Source organism: Pseudomyrmex gracilis, unplaced genomic scaffold, assembly GCF_002006095.1.
Source record: "Pseudomyrmex gracilis isolate BER0280 unplaced genomic scaffold, ASM200609v1 scaffold_144, whole genome shotgun sequence".
Classification (NCBI taxonomy): Eukaryota; Metazoa; Arthropoda; class Insecta; order Hymenoptera; family Formicidae; genus Pseudomyrmex; species Pseudomyrmex gracilis.
In genome coordinates, this window is record NW_018020728.1 from 209,352 (window position 1) to 222,355 (window position 13,004).

The following is a 13,004-nucleotide window of genomic DNA, read 5'->3' on the forward strand; positions in this document are numbered from 1 at the left end:
GTCTGCGCTGATTGGCCCGCTTTACTCAATAATTACTCCTTTATTATAAATAATAGAAAAAAATGGTTCAGGACTTTTCGACTCAGTTTTATTCCTTCTATCTGCCTACGAGAGATTGTACGGCTATTCTGGGACACCCTGTATATATATGTATATATATATAGTAGGTATACTTCAACTCGAGTCTGTAATCATTAAAGATGCGCTTTATAAATACGTATGATATTGTATTTATACTAGATTTGGTTTCCGTCAGAGCTCAATTGTGTGTTGTTTTTAGGTATTTAATAAAATATAATAAAATGTTCTCTCTTTGATTTTACAGGTTTACTTACTGTTCTGTACATACATAGAAAGATATGTTTACACACAGAAAGATGTAAAAAACCAGACAGCATTTCGCTCTAAAGCGAGAGAGATAATAAAGAGAAAAAAAAAATAATTATACATCGCGCGCCACTGTATCATTTATCCCGATCCGTTGTATATTTATAAAAGTGTTTGACAAACATGTTTACTTGATGAAAACTATACGGTAACCAGCTCAAGATATTTTTCTGTTACAAACGTACACACCTAAGCTATAAAAACTGGTTTGACTGCTTCTCAATCAACTCGTACGTTCGTTTTCTAAAAATCGTTTGATCGTCGCAACACGTAGTGCTTGAAATGTAAAGAAGCAGATCATACCGCGCTCAGTATGTATAACAATCTCAGAAAAAGTACGTTTATCTTTTAAATGCTATATTACTTAAATGTAAAATTCATTTGATCGTGCTGAATGACCGTACGATTTTTAATTCTTTTGCGCAGTTTCAAAATTCCACTACATCGGACGAAACAATCGTCGAGGAATAAGTTCGTTGATTGCTCGCGTAGAACCCGAATTGGCGGCGATAGTAAACGCCGGCACGTGGAAAAATGAGATCGCGATCGCTTCACCTCAACGAACGAGGATTACATTGTCAAATGGGAAGGAGGCGCTCAACTTTTGCTCGAACAATTATCTAGGATTATCGGTGAGTTAATTGATTTTCAGGCAATAATTCAAAATTACAACGAGGACTTTAAATGTGTTTCAATAAAAAAAACTTCCTACGCAAGTACAGGATAACAAAGACATTATTAACGCGGCGAAGATTGCGTTGGACAAATACGGCGCTGGTATGAGCTCCGTAAGATTTGTGTGCGGGACGCACGAATTACACGTCGAACTGGAAAAGAAGATTTCCACGTTCCACGGCAGAGAAGACACGATACTTTACGCGTCCTGTTTCGACGCAAACGCCGGTATCTTCGAGACTCTGTTGACTGCCGATGACGCGGTGCTGAGCGACGAATTGAATCACGCGTCCATCATCGACGGAATACGATTGTGCAAAGCGAAGAAATGCAGGTACTCTCTGTTGTGTGTGTTCAGCTGTTATTTATTTACAAATAAAATTTCTATACCTCATTGCTACAGTATTTTTGTTTTGTTATAATATCAAGATACAAGCATAGAGATATGACGGATTTGGAAAGTAAACTTCAGGAGAACAAATCGGCACGTTTGCGCCTTATTGCTACGGATGGAGTGTTTTCGATGGACGGTACAGTCGCACCACTGCCGAAGATAATCGAACTCGCCAAGAAGTACGACGCTGTCACATTTGTGGACGATTGCCATGCAACTGGGTTTTTTGGCAAAACTGGCAGGTATAAATTGAAAAACCTCGCAATATTTTTCGTTTCAAATACGATATCAATAAATTCTTATCCCAATTTAATATTGGTAGGGGTACGGAAGAGTACTTTGGTCATTTGGGAGACATCGATATCATTAACTCCACGTTAGGAAAAGCTCTCGGAGGAGCGTCGGGCGGTTACACGACTAGTAAAAAGGAGATCGTCGCTTTGTTAAGACAGAAAAGTCGACCGTATCTGTTCTCGAATTCCGTGCCGCCGCCCGTAGTAGCGTCGGCAATTAAAGTAAATTGTATATATTGTGTCATAGTGTTACAAAACAATGCGTGTAAATAAATCACGAGAATAATGCATGTTGTAAATAATCACGAGAATAATATTGTACATATTAACATTATAAAATACAAGACTTCAAGTGCATTATTATTAAACAGGTCATGGATCTTATAACGCATAGCACAAAGTTCTTGGATCGTTTGGCCGGAAATACAAAGCGTTTCAGAAACGCTATGACCGCGGCCGGTTTTACAATCAGCGGCGATAATCATCCCATTTGCCCCGTTATGCTGGGCGATGCGAAATTAACGGCAACGTTTGCAAATAAAATGATAGGTAGAGCTACACGTATATATTTGTTACATATATATTTGTTTCTCCTCTCCTATGTGATAAATAATTTGTAAAGTTTTTTTTTTTCAGAAAAAGGAATTTACGTTATTGGGTTCAGCTATCCCGTGGTGCCGAAGAATAAAGCGAGAATACGTGTTCTAATTAGCGCTGCGCATACCAACGAAGATATAGATCAAACCGTGAACACTTTTATACAAATTGGAAAAGAACTTGCAGTGATTCCATAAATATATTTTTCGACAATATAAAAAATTAGAGACAATTTTTATATATGCATTATAAATATCTTTTGTTATCGTATATGTAACTATTCTCTCGTGATTTCAGCTGGTTTATATGATTAAATATAGCGATTACATGATGACCGATATGCGCATCGTACACCAAATTTCTAGATATATAATGCGATAAAAAAATACTTCACTCGGGCAGCACAATAAAGATATTACCTTTCTATATAAATTTTTAATGCTTATTAATGCGCAAAGTTTCTAAAAAGTAAGTTACACAAAAACTTGGAAAGTATCTTTTTCGAGATATATATATATATCATATATGTTATTATAAATAGGTATTAATTACATAGATGCTAAGGCATGTACGGTTTAACAAGATTTTCCGAAAATTCCCTGACCATTTGAGCTCCTCGCACTTCTCTCTCCAGTAAAGGAAGCCGTGTGACGTGGAATTCCTCATAAAGATCCAGTATCTTCAGAGAAAATAAAAAGTATTTAATATTTTTTGTGCCAATACAATTAATGTATAATTTAAAATGGCGGTACGTATTACTTGACAAACAAAAATATGAAATACCTGATCTAAATATTTATCTTGTATTTTATGCCTGGCGAGACAAAGTCGGCAAGGTGTGTCGCCCTTTTTTAAGAATAATAGCTGATTCACTATGATGTTGTGCGTATCAATGCCGAATTTTGTTAACTCTTGCACAAGTCGTTCCGTCTCGTAAAGCGACAAAAACTCAGCTATGCAGACACATATGAAAGTCGTCTGATCGGGATTTTTAAACTGTTCGTTAACTTGCTTAATAACAGTAAGTATTTCCTCCATTTTATTAGAAAATGTGTCTACATTGAAGTCCGTGAAACCAAACAATGAGGTAAACTATAACAAACATTTTTTCTTAATTTTTCAGAAAACACATTTGATGTATATTTATAACATGTATTTATCTTAATCTAACCTGTGTGATGAAAGGACTAATCTTCATTTTCAATCGTATTAATTTTCCTAGTCCTTTTTCCAGCACTTGTGGAAACGATAATAACCTCAGAGTATGTCCAGTAGGTGCGGTATCAAACACCACAACTGAGAAATTCATTCCCTTTACAAGCCTAAAAGCAATCAAACACATTTATTTTCTCCTGATATTCACAGAGGTAAAAAAAAATTATAAAGATACAAATATTTACTTCATGACTTCCGCATAGCTCATTGCTTCATCTATACCAGGGAATGCAGCAACAACTTCTTGCAAAACACTCTTGCTCATCTTAAATGCCTCTCCTCCTGTAACTGTAAATATTTAGAACAAATCTTATATCTCTAAACACACATGGAACTGCTTTGAAGTAATAGTTTTTTGTTAGAAACAAACCTGAGTCATTTTCGAAGTATTCTTCCGGCAATTCCGTGATACCAACAGTAGGATCAATCTCCATGGCAAATAAATTATCAAAGCCCTTCACCTTGGTTGGCACCTTGCTGAACTTCTGATCAAACGCATCAGAAATGTTATGCGCCGGATCTGTGGATATGATAAGTACACTTTCCCGGACTTTTGACAGTTGTACTGCCAAGGAGCAGCTGCAAAAACAAAGAAAAACTAATGTATCATACGTTGTGTCACGTACAAATTACGAACAAATACAGTTACACATGTTACAATTGAATTCTTGTTGTCTTGTACTATGACAGACTGAAACTTACGTCAGGTTGTATTTACCTGCAAGTCGTTTTCCCGACTCCGCCTTTGCCACCCACAAATATCCATCGCAAGGAACGTTGTTCGATCACGTTCCTGATCGAGGGCTCGAAAACCGTCATTGACTCGTCTTCCGTCATGTTTCACGTAATGACTGAGTGATTAGGCACAAATTTCTCCGGAAACTTAACAACCAACTCCGATCAGCTCCGATGCTTGCCTACGACTTTCGAGCCACATGCACAAAATGCGCATACAACAACGTGACGCGTCGTTAAGCTGAATATACACTGGTCCGAACGAACGAAATTGACCAATCGTGTCGGTCGATTGGCAAAAAATTGATCGATTCAAACGAGAGAGATTGGTCAATTCCGCGTCTGATCGCTGTTTAAAAGGCTGTTTAAAAGCCAGTTCACTCTGTTTCGTATCAGGTGCAAAAACATGACAAATCAAACCAATTGAATGTGTGTGTGAAAATGGAAGTGTACGTGCACACGCACAAACAGAGCGCGGATTGAAGTAATTAACAATTCTGCGCAAAATAGAAAAATTAGAGAGAGAAGCGGAGCGTAAAATTGCGAATTTATCTTTAGATCTTTTTTCCTTTTTTGTACAGAGCGGAAAACACGTGGGAGATTACAGAGAAAAAGAACCAAAGCTCAACTGAAACGAACAGATCTGGCGCGACTGATCGCAAGATTGCGATTTGTCGAGTATGACGAGACTTGATAAGAGCGACTGTTATTTTTCTATGTCGTGTTCTATGTTTCTCTTACTAGAATGGCCAAGACAGACATCTTCGATATTGAAAAATTGAAAGAGATTGAATATTTTTTTCAACACGTTTGATACTATCGAAAACGACTGATCTAACCTGGCAAAATGGACAAGGCAAAACAGAAAGAATTAGATCCCAAGAAACGGCTCAAGATTCTCTCGGATCGCGGTTCGAAGGTAGAAATTGACATCAATATTCCGCCCAAAAGGTAAAAAGATATAAAATTTATACATTATTTATGTTTATTACTTGCATATAAAGTATCAAATATTTTTGTTTAATTCTTTTATATTATTTTCTTGCAGATATTACCGCACTGGTGTAGAAATGATCAGATTAGCAAACATGAGCATGATGCAAGGCTCTTACGAGAATGCCTATGTACTATATTTAAAATTTATAACGTAGGTAATTAATAATAAAAGTCATTAACTATATGTTCTTTATTAATAATTAATAGACTGTCACTTTGGTTTTCAAAGTTAAACATTTAAATTAATAGCATGCATTGGAGCAAAAGACGTATATTTAAAACTTTATTGCATTGATGTCAAATAAGATGTCTTAAGTATATTTAAATTCAAATTTTGCACAATTTTAGTAAATATCAAAACAGTGATTCTTATAACTCCATTATCAATTACATCTGAACATTTGTATAGGTAAATGTTATATAAAATACATTTTGATTTGATAGACTTTTTGTGGACAAAATAAGAACACATCCGCAATATAACACCGTATCATCCAATGACAAGATGACAAATAAGCAAACTTTAAGAACTGTTATACCTAGAGCAGAAGAATTGAAGAAGCAATTATTGGAGCAATATCAGGATGACTTGGATAAGTATTTGACGAGTTTGAAGGAGAGAGAAAGAATTGAAAAGGAACGTTTGAGGCAAGAGGAGCTTCAAAGGCAAAAGGAAGAGGAAGAGAAAAGAAATAAAATGGCAGCTTTGGCCGCAGTTAGAGCAGCGAAGGCTGCAAACGTAGTAATACCCGAAGAAATAAAAAACAGGCCACCACCTACTATAATAAGTCCCTCAAATGACGACAAAATACCTAAAACTTCTAAGGAGATGTAAGTTTTATTAAATTACAATATGTTGGAAATTTTATTTTTAAAATATTTGTAAATATTGACATATAAAGTTTAATATATTTAAATGTTACATAGAAATAAATAAGAAGATAAATATATATAATTGTGTATAAATTTAAATATTTATTTTTAGAAAAACACCGACGGTAGATCGTTCCACGAAGCCCTCTCTGTTAACGAGCGACGGATTATCTTTGCGCGATGTTATTTTACCAAATAAATTGATGCACAATTTTCTGTCGCTCGCTTTCAGCAACACAATGAACAATATAGAGACCTGTGGTATTCTGGCTGGCAGACTGGAGCGAAATAAGTTGCTGGTGACACATCTGTTGATTCCAGAACAAACTGGCACACCGGACTCTTGTACCACATACAATGAAGAAGATATCTTTGATTATCAAGATCAGCACAATCTTATAACTCTCGGCTGGATTCATGTATGAAGATTTCCATTTTTTCTAATTTATTTAGTTTTTTACTTAAAGTAGAATTTTTTACAAGAAATTTTCGAATTATGAATAAATATGTATATTTTTATATATTTTTTTTACTTGTATTTCAGACGCATCCAACACAGACTGCATTCTTATCGAGCGTGGATCTACACACGCATTGTGCTTATCAACTTATGATGGCAGAGGCAATAGCAATAGTTTGCGCGCCAAAGTACGAAGAGTATGTATATTATATATTTTAAAACGCAAAGAAACTGTATCAATTTACTATTATTACAATGAATAATGTAACAATGAATGTGTGATTTATTATTTTTAAAATCAGTATTTTTTTTTTAATTAAATCAAAATTTACCTCGATTTCTCGTAATTTGTTGTCAATGATATTTTTTTTTGCAGAACGGGATTTTTCATTTTAACACCAGAGTATGGCTTAGATTTTATTGCAAGTTGTAGAGAAACGGGATTTCATCCTCACCCCACCGAACCACCTTTATATACGGTAAATTTATAGTTACTATAACGTTAAATAATAGTATATTTTAAATTATAGCTTAGTAAATATTGAACACATGAAAAAAGACCAGATCTTGTAAAATTAAACTTTAGGTTTTTAAAATAACAATAGATTATATTTGTACACAATTACTAACACTTTTCTCTCTTTTTTTTTGTAATTTTAGAAAGCAAAACATTGCAAATTGGATGTAACAGCATTCATCGAAGTTGTCGATTTACGAAGAAAATAATTCTTCTCAGAGACAGGATAATTATTCTATTGAGAAGTATTTTTATATTTATATTAATTTATAATATATATTATATTTGGCGGGTTTTAAATACTTACCCGTAAAATTAGCGCTGTACATGTCTCTTCAAATCGTTCTATTTTTATAATAATTAACTCCTAAAATTGCAATTCACACAATAAAAATCGCGATTAGCGCGGAATTAAATAACACTAAAAAGCCACGACCAGCGAGTAAATATTTATATACATATATATACGTATATATAACGATATTAAAAATATATGAATTATGTATTATATTAATATAACTAGGAAAAAAATTACATGTTTATCTAAACTTACGACAAGAAAACTGTCTGTAACATATTGATTGTTTCTGCTGAACAAAAAACAACAAAATAGGTAAAAAAAGATCATTATCAGAAAGTAGCACAAAGAATTATTGTCACTGATTGAAAAAATATGACTATATTATTACAATCAAACCGAGGAAAAACATTTATATATATTTAGCAATATAGTGATAAAAACTATGAATAATATATGCTCTCTTGCATATAATAGTATAACAACAATCATTGTAATCAAAAATTTATTTATACAATTTATAAAGTATAAATTTATTTATAACTTACAGTTTTTTAATTACATGTTCTCAATTCTCAAGAGTAAATATATAAGCAAAAGTATGATTTTAAGTATAAGTTTTGTTATAATGTTTAATATTTTAATTCAAACAAGAGAGAGGAGAAACATTATTATTTTATATATCGTTATAATATAAAGTTTGTTACTTTATTTTTTTGTTGAGAAGAGATATGCATATATTAATATAAACAATACTTGAAAAATGTTTTTTTATGAGTATGTTGAAGATTAGACCTATGACTTAACATGAAAATTGCTTGCATAAAATGCGCCGTGCCTTTTGAGAAAAAAACACACATTGGTGTTCATCATGTTGTACTGTAATTACATCAACATAACATTAAACTGCAATCACACTTCTTTAATAAGCAAATCTACCGACAGAAATATTATGTAAGTATTGTAAAAAATGTCTCTCCCTTATGGAGTTTCAAAAAGACACCACTATGTATTTTTATGTACTATGCTAGTCATAACTCTTAAATTGTTTAGGTATTATGCATTACGGAGAAATCAATAAATCACCAATCATATAACACGTACTCAAGATTACAATATTTCTTTACACTCCTCTTCCACATCTCCCACAACCAATTCAAGCTGATTGGAGATCTGAGATTCAATTCGTTTTTTTCAATCGATAAAACTCGACTTGAAAGAGATCGGCCCGGAAAAATTCAAAGGTGTGGATTCGAACTCGGAACCTCTCTCGCAGATTCCGCACTCAGGTCGCGAGACTACTGGACCGGTCTATATTTTGTGTGCAAGTAATTGAATTATTATCGTAGGACTTCGAAGTCGGTAGTTTCATTTATAATTGATTCATTTATTTTATGTTAACGCATTACTATTATAAATTTAAATATTGTGTTTTATATTTTTAAATAACGTTTTATATATTTTTAAAAAAATTTATATTTTATATTTTTTTAAAGTGAAAATTTACGCATTTTGATTGTATTGAAATCAGAATTAAATAAACGTCACACGCGTGTAAGTTCTCGGATTGATAACTGAATAAATCTTAACCACATAAAATGCGTAAATAGGTTTTGAGAAATTGTGTACGTATATAAAATTGTTAATTATGTTTTTATACGTATATTAAGTTAGAAAAGTGTGCGAACGGTTTACCAGTCAGAGCCTACTTTCGAGGACACACGGTATACAGTGACCGCGCATTGCTGGTTCGCAGACTCGCAGAATCTCACAGTTTGCGATCATCCTCGCTAAGAGGTAGAAGTGGATCTGGATACCAGCATAATTGTGACAAACGCTCATTGCAATGTGTTCGAGTAATAATAAACCAAATTAAAATCAACGTTATATTATACAGAAATATTGTGCATTTACAAGTTACACTAAAAACGCACGGTAGATAAAATATTAAAAATATAATAAATAGAAAATATTAATATAAAACAAAATAATAAAAATATACAAATATTGCAAAAATAAACAAATTGTAAATAACTATATATTGAGAAAATATTTTTCAAGTTGTAAGATGTAAAAGTGATTTAAATATTCGAAACAAAATGACTCAAAAATTGTATTGTTTTCATTCAATGGAACTTTGAAAACACGAAAAGTTCACAAAATGCTGAGAAATTAACGACAAGTTCTCTTTACGTTATTAAAGGTACGTATGTGCTTCTTTGTTATGTTTTCTTCGTAAAATTAAAAAGTGAATTAATATCATATATCTAAGATCAATAAGTGAACTATCACTAATGAGTACACTTTCCTATTCCTTACTTCGAAATGTTTTTTGGTGCGTCATAAATACGCGAGGAATGAAGAGAACGTAATTATGAGGCAACATCACGTTACGTGCTATTAGCGTGATTATTATCAGGAGATTGGTATTTAATTACGAAAGCAAGAAACGACGCAACAAAAATTCCGCCAACAACATTTTTTAATCATCATGCAAGTTTTTCATTAACGTCACATGCGAAACCCGGCTGCACTCTATTTGATTAATTATTATATTTCGTAATCTCGTTATTATTCGAGGAAAAGGTAATTGTAGCAAATGAATATTTTTTATTTAATAATAAAACTACGTATATCGCGAGATACTCTGGAAATGAGAAAGCATGAATTTTATATATGAAAAGATGCGACGTAACGGATCAGAACAAAACTGGCTCGCTCGGTTACCGTGTCACGGTGAACAATGAGCACGTGTTTGGAGCTGTATTCTTGACGATTTTTTTTCCGGCAAGCCGAACGAGACTGAATTCTTTACCTGTTCTAGGTCGAGTCGGATAGATTCAACCTGTGACCAGTGACTAGTGCTGAGTTCAGAGTAATTGTTTCTTTTTGTAAGAATGTTTTTTTTTTTTTTACATCGAAAGGATTATTATTTGAAAACTTCGTTAGTTTTTTTACACAATATTATAAATGTCTTCAAACATTTTGACGTCTTCACATTTTACAAGTAATAATTAAAACACGAGTGTACATCAGAAGATCCAAGAAAGTGGAAGAAAGTGTTGTAACATATTCAAAAGAATATAAAATTTTTCCAGTACTTTCATAAAAATATTTTTCCGCGCATGTGCATTTTATTCAAGCAGTAGAATATATATCTATAAACAAACATAATATAAATGTAACACATCTTACTATTTATATATTATACAACATACTACTTTTCCCTATGCACTAAGTATCTTATCTTTTTAAGATGAAAAAATTAAATTTCAGCGATCGACACGCGATATTGATGACGTCACACTAGATAAACGTGCGATATCATCTTATATAAAATAACAAACAATGTCAAGGAAGCTTTTTACATATAAAATGTCGCGAACATTATGGATTGTTATTTTCGCCGTCTCAGTTTTTGGTAAGAAATGTATATTATTCGTTATAATTAGTAGTTTTAATTAAGATCAACGCGAGGGTAATAAATAAATTTTACGTGTTTAGTGAGTGAAGTTTCTTTCGCGTCATCAAAGACAACGAGCATTTCGGCCACCACTTCGTCGCAACCGGTAAACACATCGGACAGCGCAACAGCTACGACCGAATCTACATCAACTATGCGTTATGAGAGAAGTAAGTGCAATGAACTTGCTTACTTAAGATGTACACGTCGCTTGATTGACACTTAATATTCGTTCCGCGTGTTTATAACCGCGTTATTGTGATGCAGCAACGGAACTCCAGTTACACGAGGTGACAAGAGAGAAAGAGACGCGACATTTGAATTTTTGTTGTAAATTTTTATCGTAAGAAAAAATTGAAAAAAAATTATTTATTCAAGGAAATTAATGTAGGAATACCAATGATAAAAAAAGCTTTGTTCTTTTCCTTTCGCGCTGTGAAAACCTTCGCGATCAGACGTCATAGATAGAAAAACGTAATAAAGAAGGTGATTCATACCGCGTCTATACGACCTAATTATTATTCTTCTATTGATTTCAGATGAAACTACGCCGCATGTAGGAAATTTCTCTGAACTATCTAAGCGCGTGTCGAGCATCAACGAGACGGTGACGTCTTCTTCGGAAAACAAGAGAAATGAAAAAAAATGCCACTTAGCAGACGAGTCGAAAGACATGCTGAATTGTAATGTCTTCGACGTGTCATTAGAATCAACAATAAATTGTGCGTTACATTTTTATCGCGTTAATAATAAAAATATCCTAAAATAACTCTTAATAAATGTTTTCCACGCGCGCGCAGGAAAAGAATGTAATTTTGTTTCCTCACTTGTTACAGCGTCGCAGGAAAATGAGACAGACAAAACGAATCAAGGAATTACCAAGTTCAACGATACGTATCCGCCAAAAATTTTTCCAAGTGACAAGAACGTAAAGAGTATCGACAAAGCGGATGACGCTACTCGAAGGCGACTCGAATCCTATTTTTATGCAACCGTGCCGACAGAAGTTGAAGCTGCATCGTCACCCACAGGTAAACCTCCTTCCTTCTGTATCTTAACTTTTTTTTAATAATAATACATATATATTCTATTGAAACAAAACTTTGACATTGGAAGTTTTTGAAAATCACCGTATTTTCATCTATTTATATTAATCATGATTTTTTCTTTATTTATCACACTAGCAAAGAACACCAACGATGGAAAAGATATAAGCACTGTTAGATCATCTAATGCGAGCAACGATCGGAACACGAGTTTAAAAAGCGATCCAGAAATTGTGGCGCAAAAATCTTCGAGTGACGAAGGAACGTCACAAAAGAAGATTGCGTTAACTATGATAATCACACTCGTGATAGCTGCAGCGGCGATTTACACCGGTATGATAGCGTGGAAACGTTATCTCGAGTAAGTTGAGATTTCTGATGTATAATTATTTATTGGTCCTGAGATTCCCGTGAGGTTCTCGGTTTTTTCCACGTTTGTGTAAAAATTTACATTTGTTATCATTTAGGTATAAATACACTCATCGACAGTTGCTGAACAACGATTTGGAATTCGATGCGAGTGACTTTCATCACTATGAGGTGAGTAAAGATGATGAATAAAACGCGCTTTAAACTACTGATCTGAAATCACTGATGAATCGCTTACAACAACAATAAATATTTTTTTACAGCTGTGATACTTAAAACAAAATACAGAGAACAAAATATATAAACAGTTCATCAATTACACGGATAGTAAGTGTTATTGTTAAGTTAATGTAAGAAAAAAAACCTCCTTGATCTGTGATACATTGCAACAGTGCATCGTATAGAACTTGCCCGCTTTAAGACACATTATTATAACACTGTAAACACAAAGTATATTATCGATTTAGACATTTTAATCTCTGATGTTCACTTTTTATTAAACGCATATCTCGTTATTACAATCTGCTATTTAAGTGGTGTAGTTTTATTGCTGTATCTGTGTCGCGTATGCGACACAAGATGTAAATATTAAGGATTATAATTAAGGAATATTAAAATAATAAATTATTAATGTATTTTTGTAGTCCACAAAAAATTGTCCTTTTTATTAAAAAAATAAATTTAAA

At 33.2% G+C, this 13,004-nt stretch overlaps 4 protein-coding genes across 11 annotated transcripts; 3 read left to right on the forward strand and 1 right to left on the reverse strand.

The window, feature by feature from the left end:
• The first annotated feature begins 100 nt into the window (after positions 1 to 100).
• LOC109857114 (2-amino-3-ketobutyrate coenzyme A ligase, mitochondrial) lies at positions 101 to 2,662 on the forward strand. Its single transcript, XM_020433117.1, has 7 exons — positions 101 to 722; positions 814 to 1,019; positions 1,110 to 1,396; positions 1,492 to 1,698; positions 1,779 to 1,971; positions 2,121 to 2,298; positions 2,386 to 2,662. The coding sequence occupies exons 1-7, from the start codon at positions 701 to 703 to the stop codon at positions 2,541 to 2,543; spliced, it is 1,251 nt and encodes a 416-aa protein (XP_020288706.1). The 5' UTR covers positions 101 to 700; the 3' UTR covers positions 2,544 to 2,662.
• Positions 2,663 to 2,839: 177 nt separating this feature from the next.
• On the reverse strand, positions 2,840 to 4,491 carry LOC109857116 (ATPase ASNA1 homolog). Of its 2 annotated transcripts, none has more exons than XM_020433122.1 (6): positions 4,280 to 4,491; positions 3,932 to 4,140; positions 3,747 to 3,843; positions 3,518 to 3,668; positions 3,130 to 3,438; positions 2,840 to 3,025 (listed from the first exon to the last, which is right to left on the reverse strand). In XM_020433122.1, exons 1-6 carry the CDS (start codon positions 4,396 to 4,398, stop codon positions 2,906 to 2,908), a joined length of 1,005 nt encoding a protein of 334 aa, XP_020288711.1. In that variant the 5' UTR covers positions 4,399 to 4,491; the 3' UTR covers positions 2,840 to 2,905. The 2 variants fall into 2 exon arrangements, with proteins under 2 accessions (XP_020288711.1, XP_020288710.1); XM_020433121.1 differs by having other exon boundaries at positions 3,747 to 3,849; positions 4,280 to 4,490.
• Positions 4,492 to 4,614: 123 nt separating this feature from the next.
• Positions 4,615 to 8,140, forward strand: LOC109857115 (STAM-binding protein-like). 2 transcript variants are annotated; one of them, XM_020433120.1, is made up of 8 exons: positions 4,686 to 4,780; positions 4,855 to 5,247; positions 5,345 to 5,443; positions 5,737 to 6,123; positions 6,278 to 6,584; positions 6,710 to 6,822; positions 7,002 to 7,104; positions 7,286 to 8,140. In XM_020433120.1, exons 2-8 carry the CDS (start codon positions 5,144 to 5,146, stop codon positions 7,349 to 7,351), a joined length of 1,179 nt encoding a protein of 392 aa, XP_020288709.1. In that variant the 5' UTR covers positions 4,686 to 4,780; positions 4,855 to 5,143; the 3' UTR covers positions 7,352 to 8,140. The 2 variants fall into 2 exon arrangements, with proteins under 2 accessions (XP_020288708.1, XP_020288709.1); XM_020433119.1 differs by having other exon boundaries at positions 4,615 to 5,247.
• Positions 8,141 to 9,206: 1,066 nt separating this feature from the next.
• On the forward strand, positions 9,207 to 12,968 carry LOC109857110. Of its 6 annotated transcripts, none has more exons than XM_020433111.1 (9): positions 9,207 to 9,643; positions 10,265 to 10,331; positions 10,717 to 10,861; positions 10,945 to 11,073; positions 11,443 to 11,625; positions 11,740 to 11,934; positions 12,088 to 12,310; positions 12,417 to 12,489; positions 12,582 to 12,968. In XM_020433111.1, the coding sequence occupies exons 3-9, from the start codon at positions 10,789 to 10,791 to the stop codon at positions 12,585 to 12,587; spliced, it is 882 nt and encodes a 293-aa protein (XP_020288700.1). In that variant the 5' UTR covers positions 9,207 to 9,643; positions 10,265 to 10,331; positions 10,717 to 10,788; the 3' UTR covers positions 12,588 to 12,968. The 6 variants fall into 6 exon arrangements, with proteins under 6 accessions (XP_020288700.1, XP_020288696.1, XP_020288699.1 ...); XM_020433107.1 differs by having other exon boundaries at positions 10,265 to 10,315; XM_020433113.1 differs by lacking the exon at positions 9,207 to 9,643 and adding an exon at positions 9,650 to 10,026.
• Positions 12,969 to 13,004: the final 36 nt, after the last annotated feature.

Coding starts and splice junctions, on each gene's coding strand:
- LOC109857114 (XM_020433117.1), top strand. CDS start 701: ATGTATAACAATCTCAGAAAAA. Junction 1,397..1,491: donor TGCAAAGCGAAGAAATGCAG/GTACTCTCTGTT, acceptor TATAATATCAAG/ATACAAGCATAGAGATATGA. Junction 1,699..1,778: donor TTTTTTGGCAAAACTGGCAG/GTATAAATTGAA, acceptor TAATATTGGTAG/GGGTACGGAAGAGTACTTTG.
- LOC109857116 (XM_020433121.1), bottom strand. CDS start 4,398: ATGACGGAAGACGAGTCAATGACGGTTTTCGAGCCCTCGATCAGGAAC. Junction 4,141..4,279: donor GTCGGGAAAACGACTTGCAG/GTAAATACAACC, acceptor TTGTTTTTGCAG/CTGCTCCTTGGCAGTACAAC. Junction 3,669..3,746: donor AGCTATGCGGAAGTCATGAA/GTAAATATTTGT, acceptor GATTGCTTTTAG/GCTTGTAAAGGGAATGAATT.
- LOC109857115 (XM_020433119.1), top strand. CDS start 5,144: ATGGACAAGGCAAAACAGAAAGAATTAGATCCCAAGAAACGGCTCAAG. Junction 6,823..7,001: donor TGCGCGCCAAAGTACGAAGA/GTATGTATATTA, acceptor TTTTTTTTGCAG/AACGGGATTTTTCATTTTAA. Junction 7,105..7,285: donor CCGAACCACCTTTATATACG/GTAAATTTATAG, acceptor TTGTAATTTTAG/AAAGCAAAACATTGCAAATT.
- LOC109857110 (XM_020433111.1), top strand. CDS start 10,789: ATGTCAAGGAAGCTTTTTACATATAAAATGTCGCGAACATTATGGATT. Junction 10,862..10,944: donor TTTCGCCGTCTCAGTTTTTG/GTAAGAAATGTA, acceptor TTACGTGTTTAG/TGAGTGAAGTTTCTTTCGCG. Junction 11,626..11,739: donor ATTAGAATCAACAATAAATT/GTGCGTTACATT, acceptor CACTTGTTACAG/CGTCGCAGGAAAATGAGACA.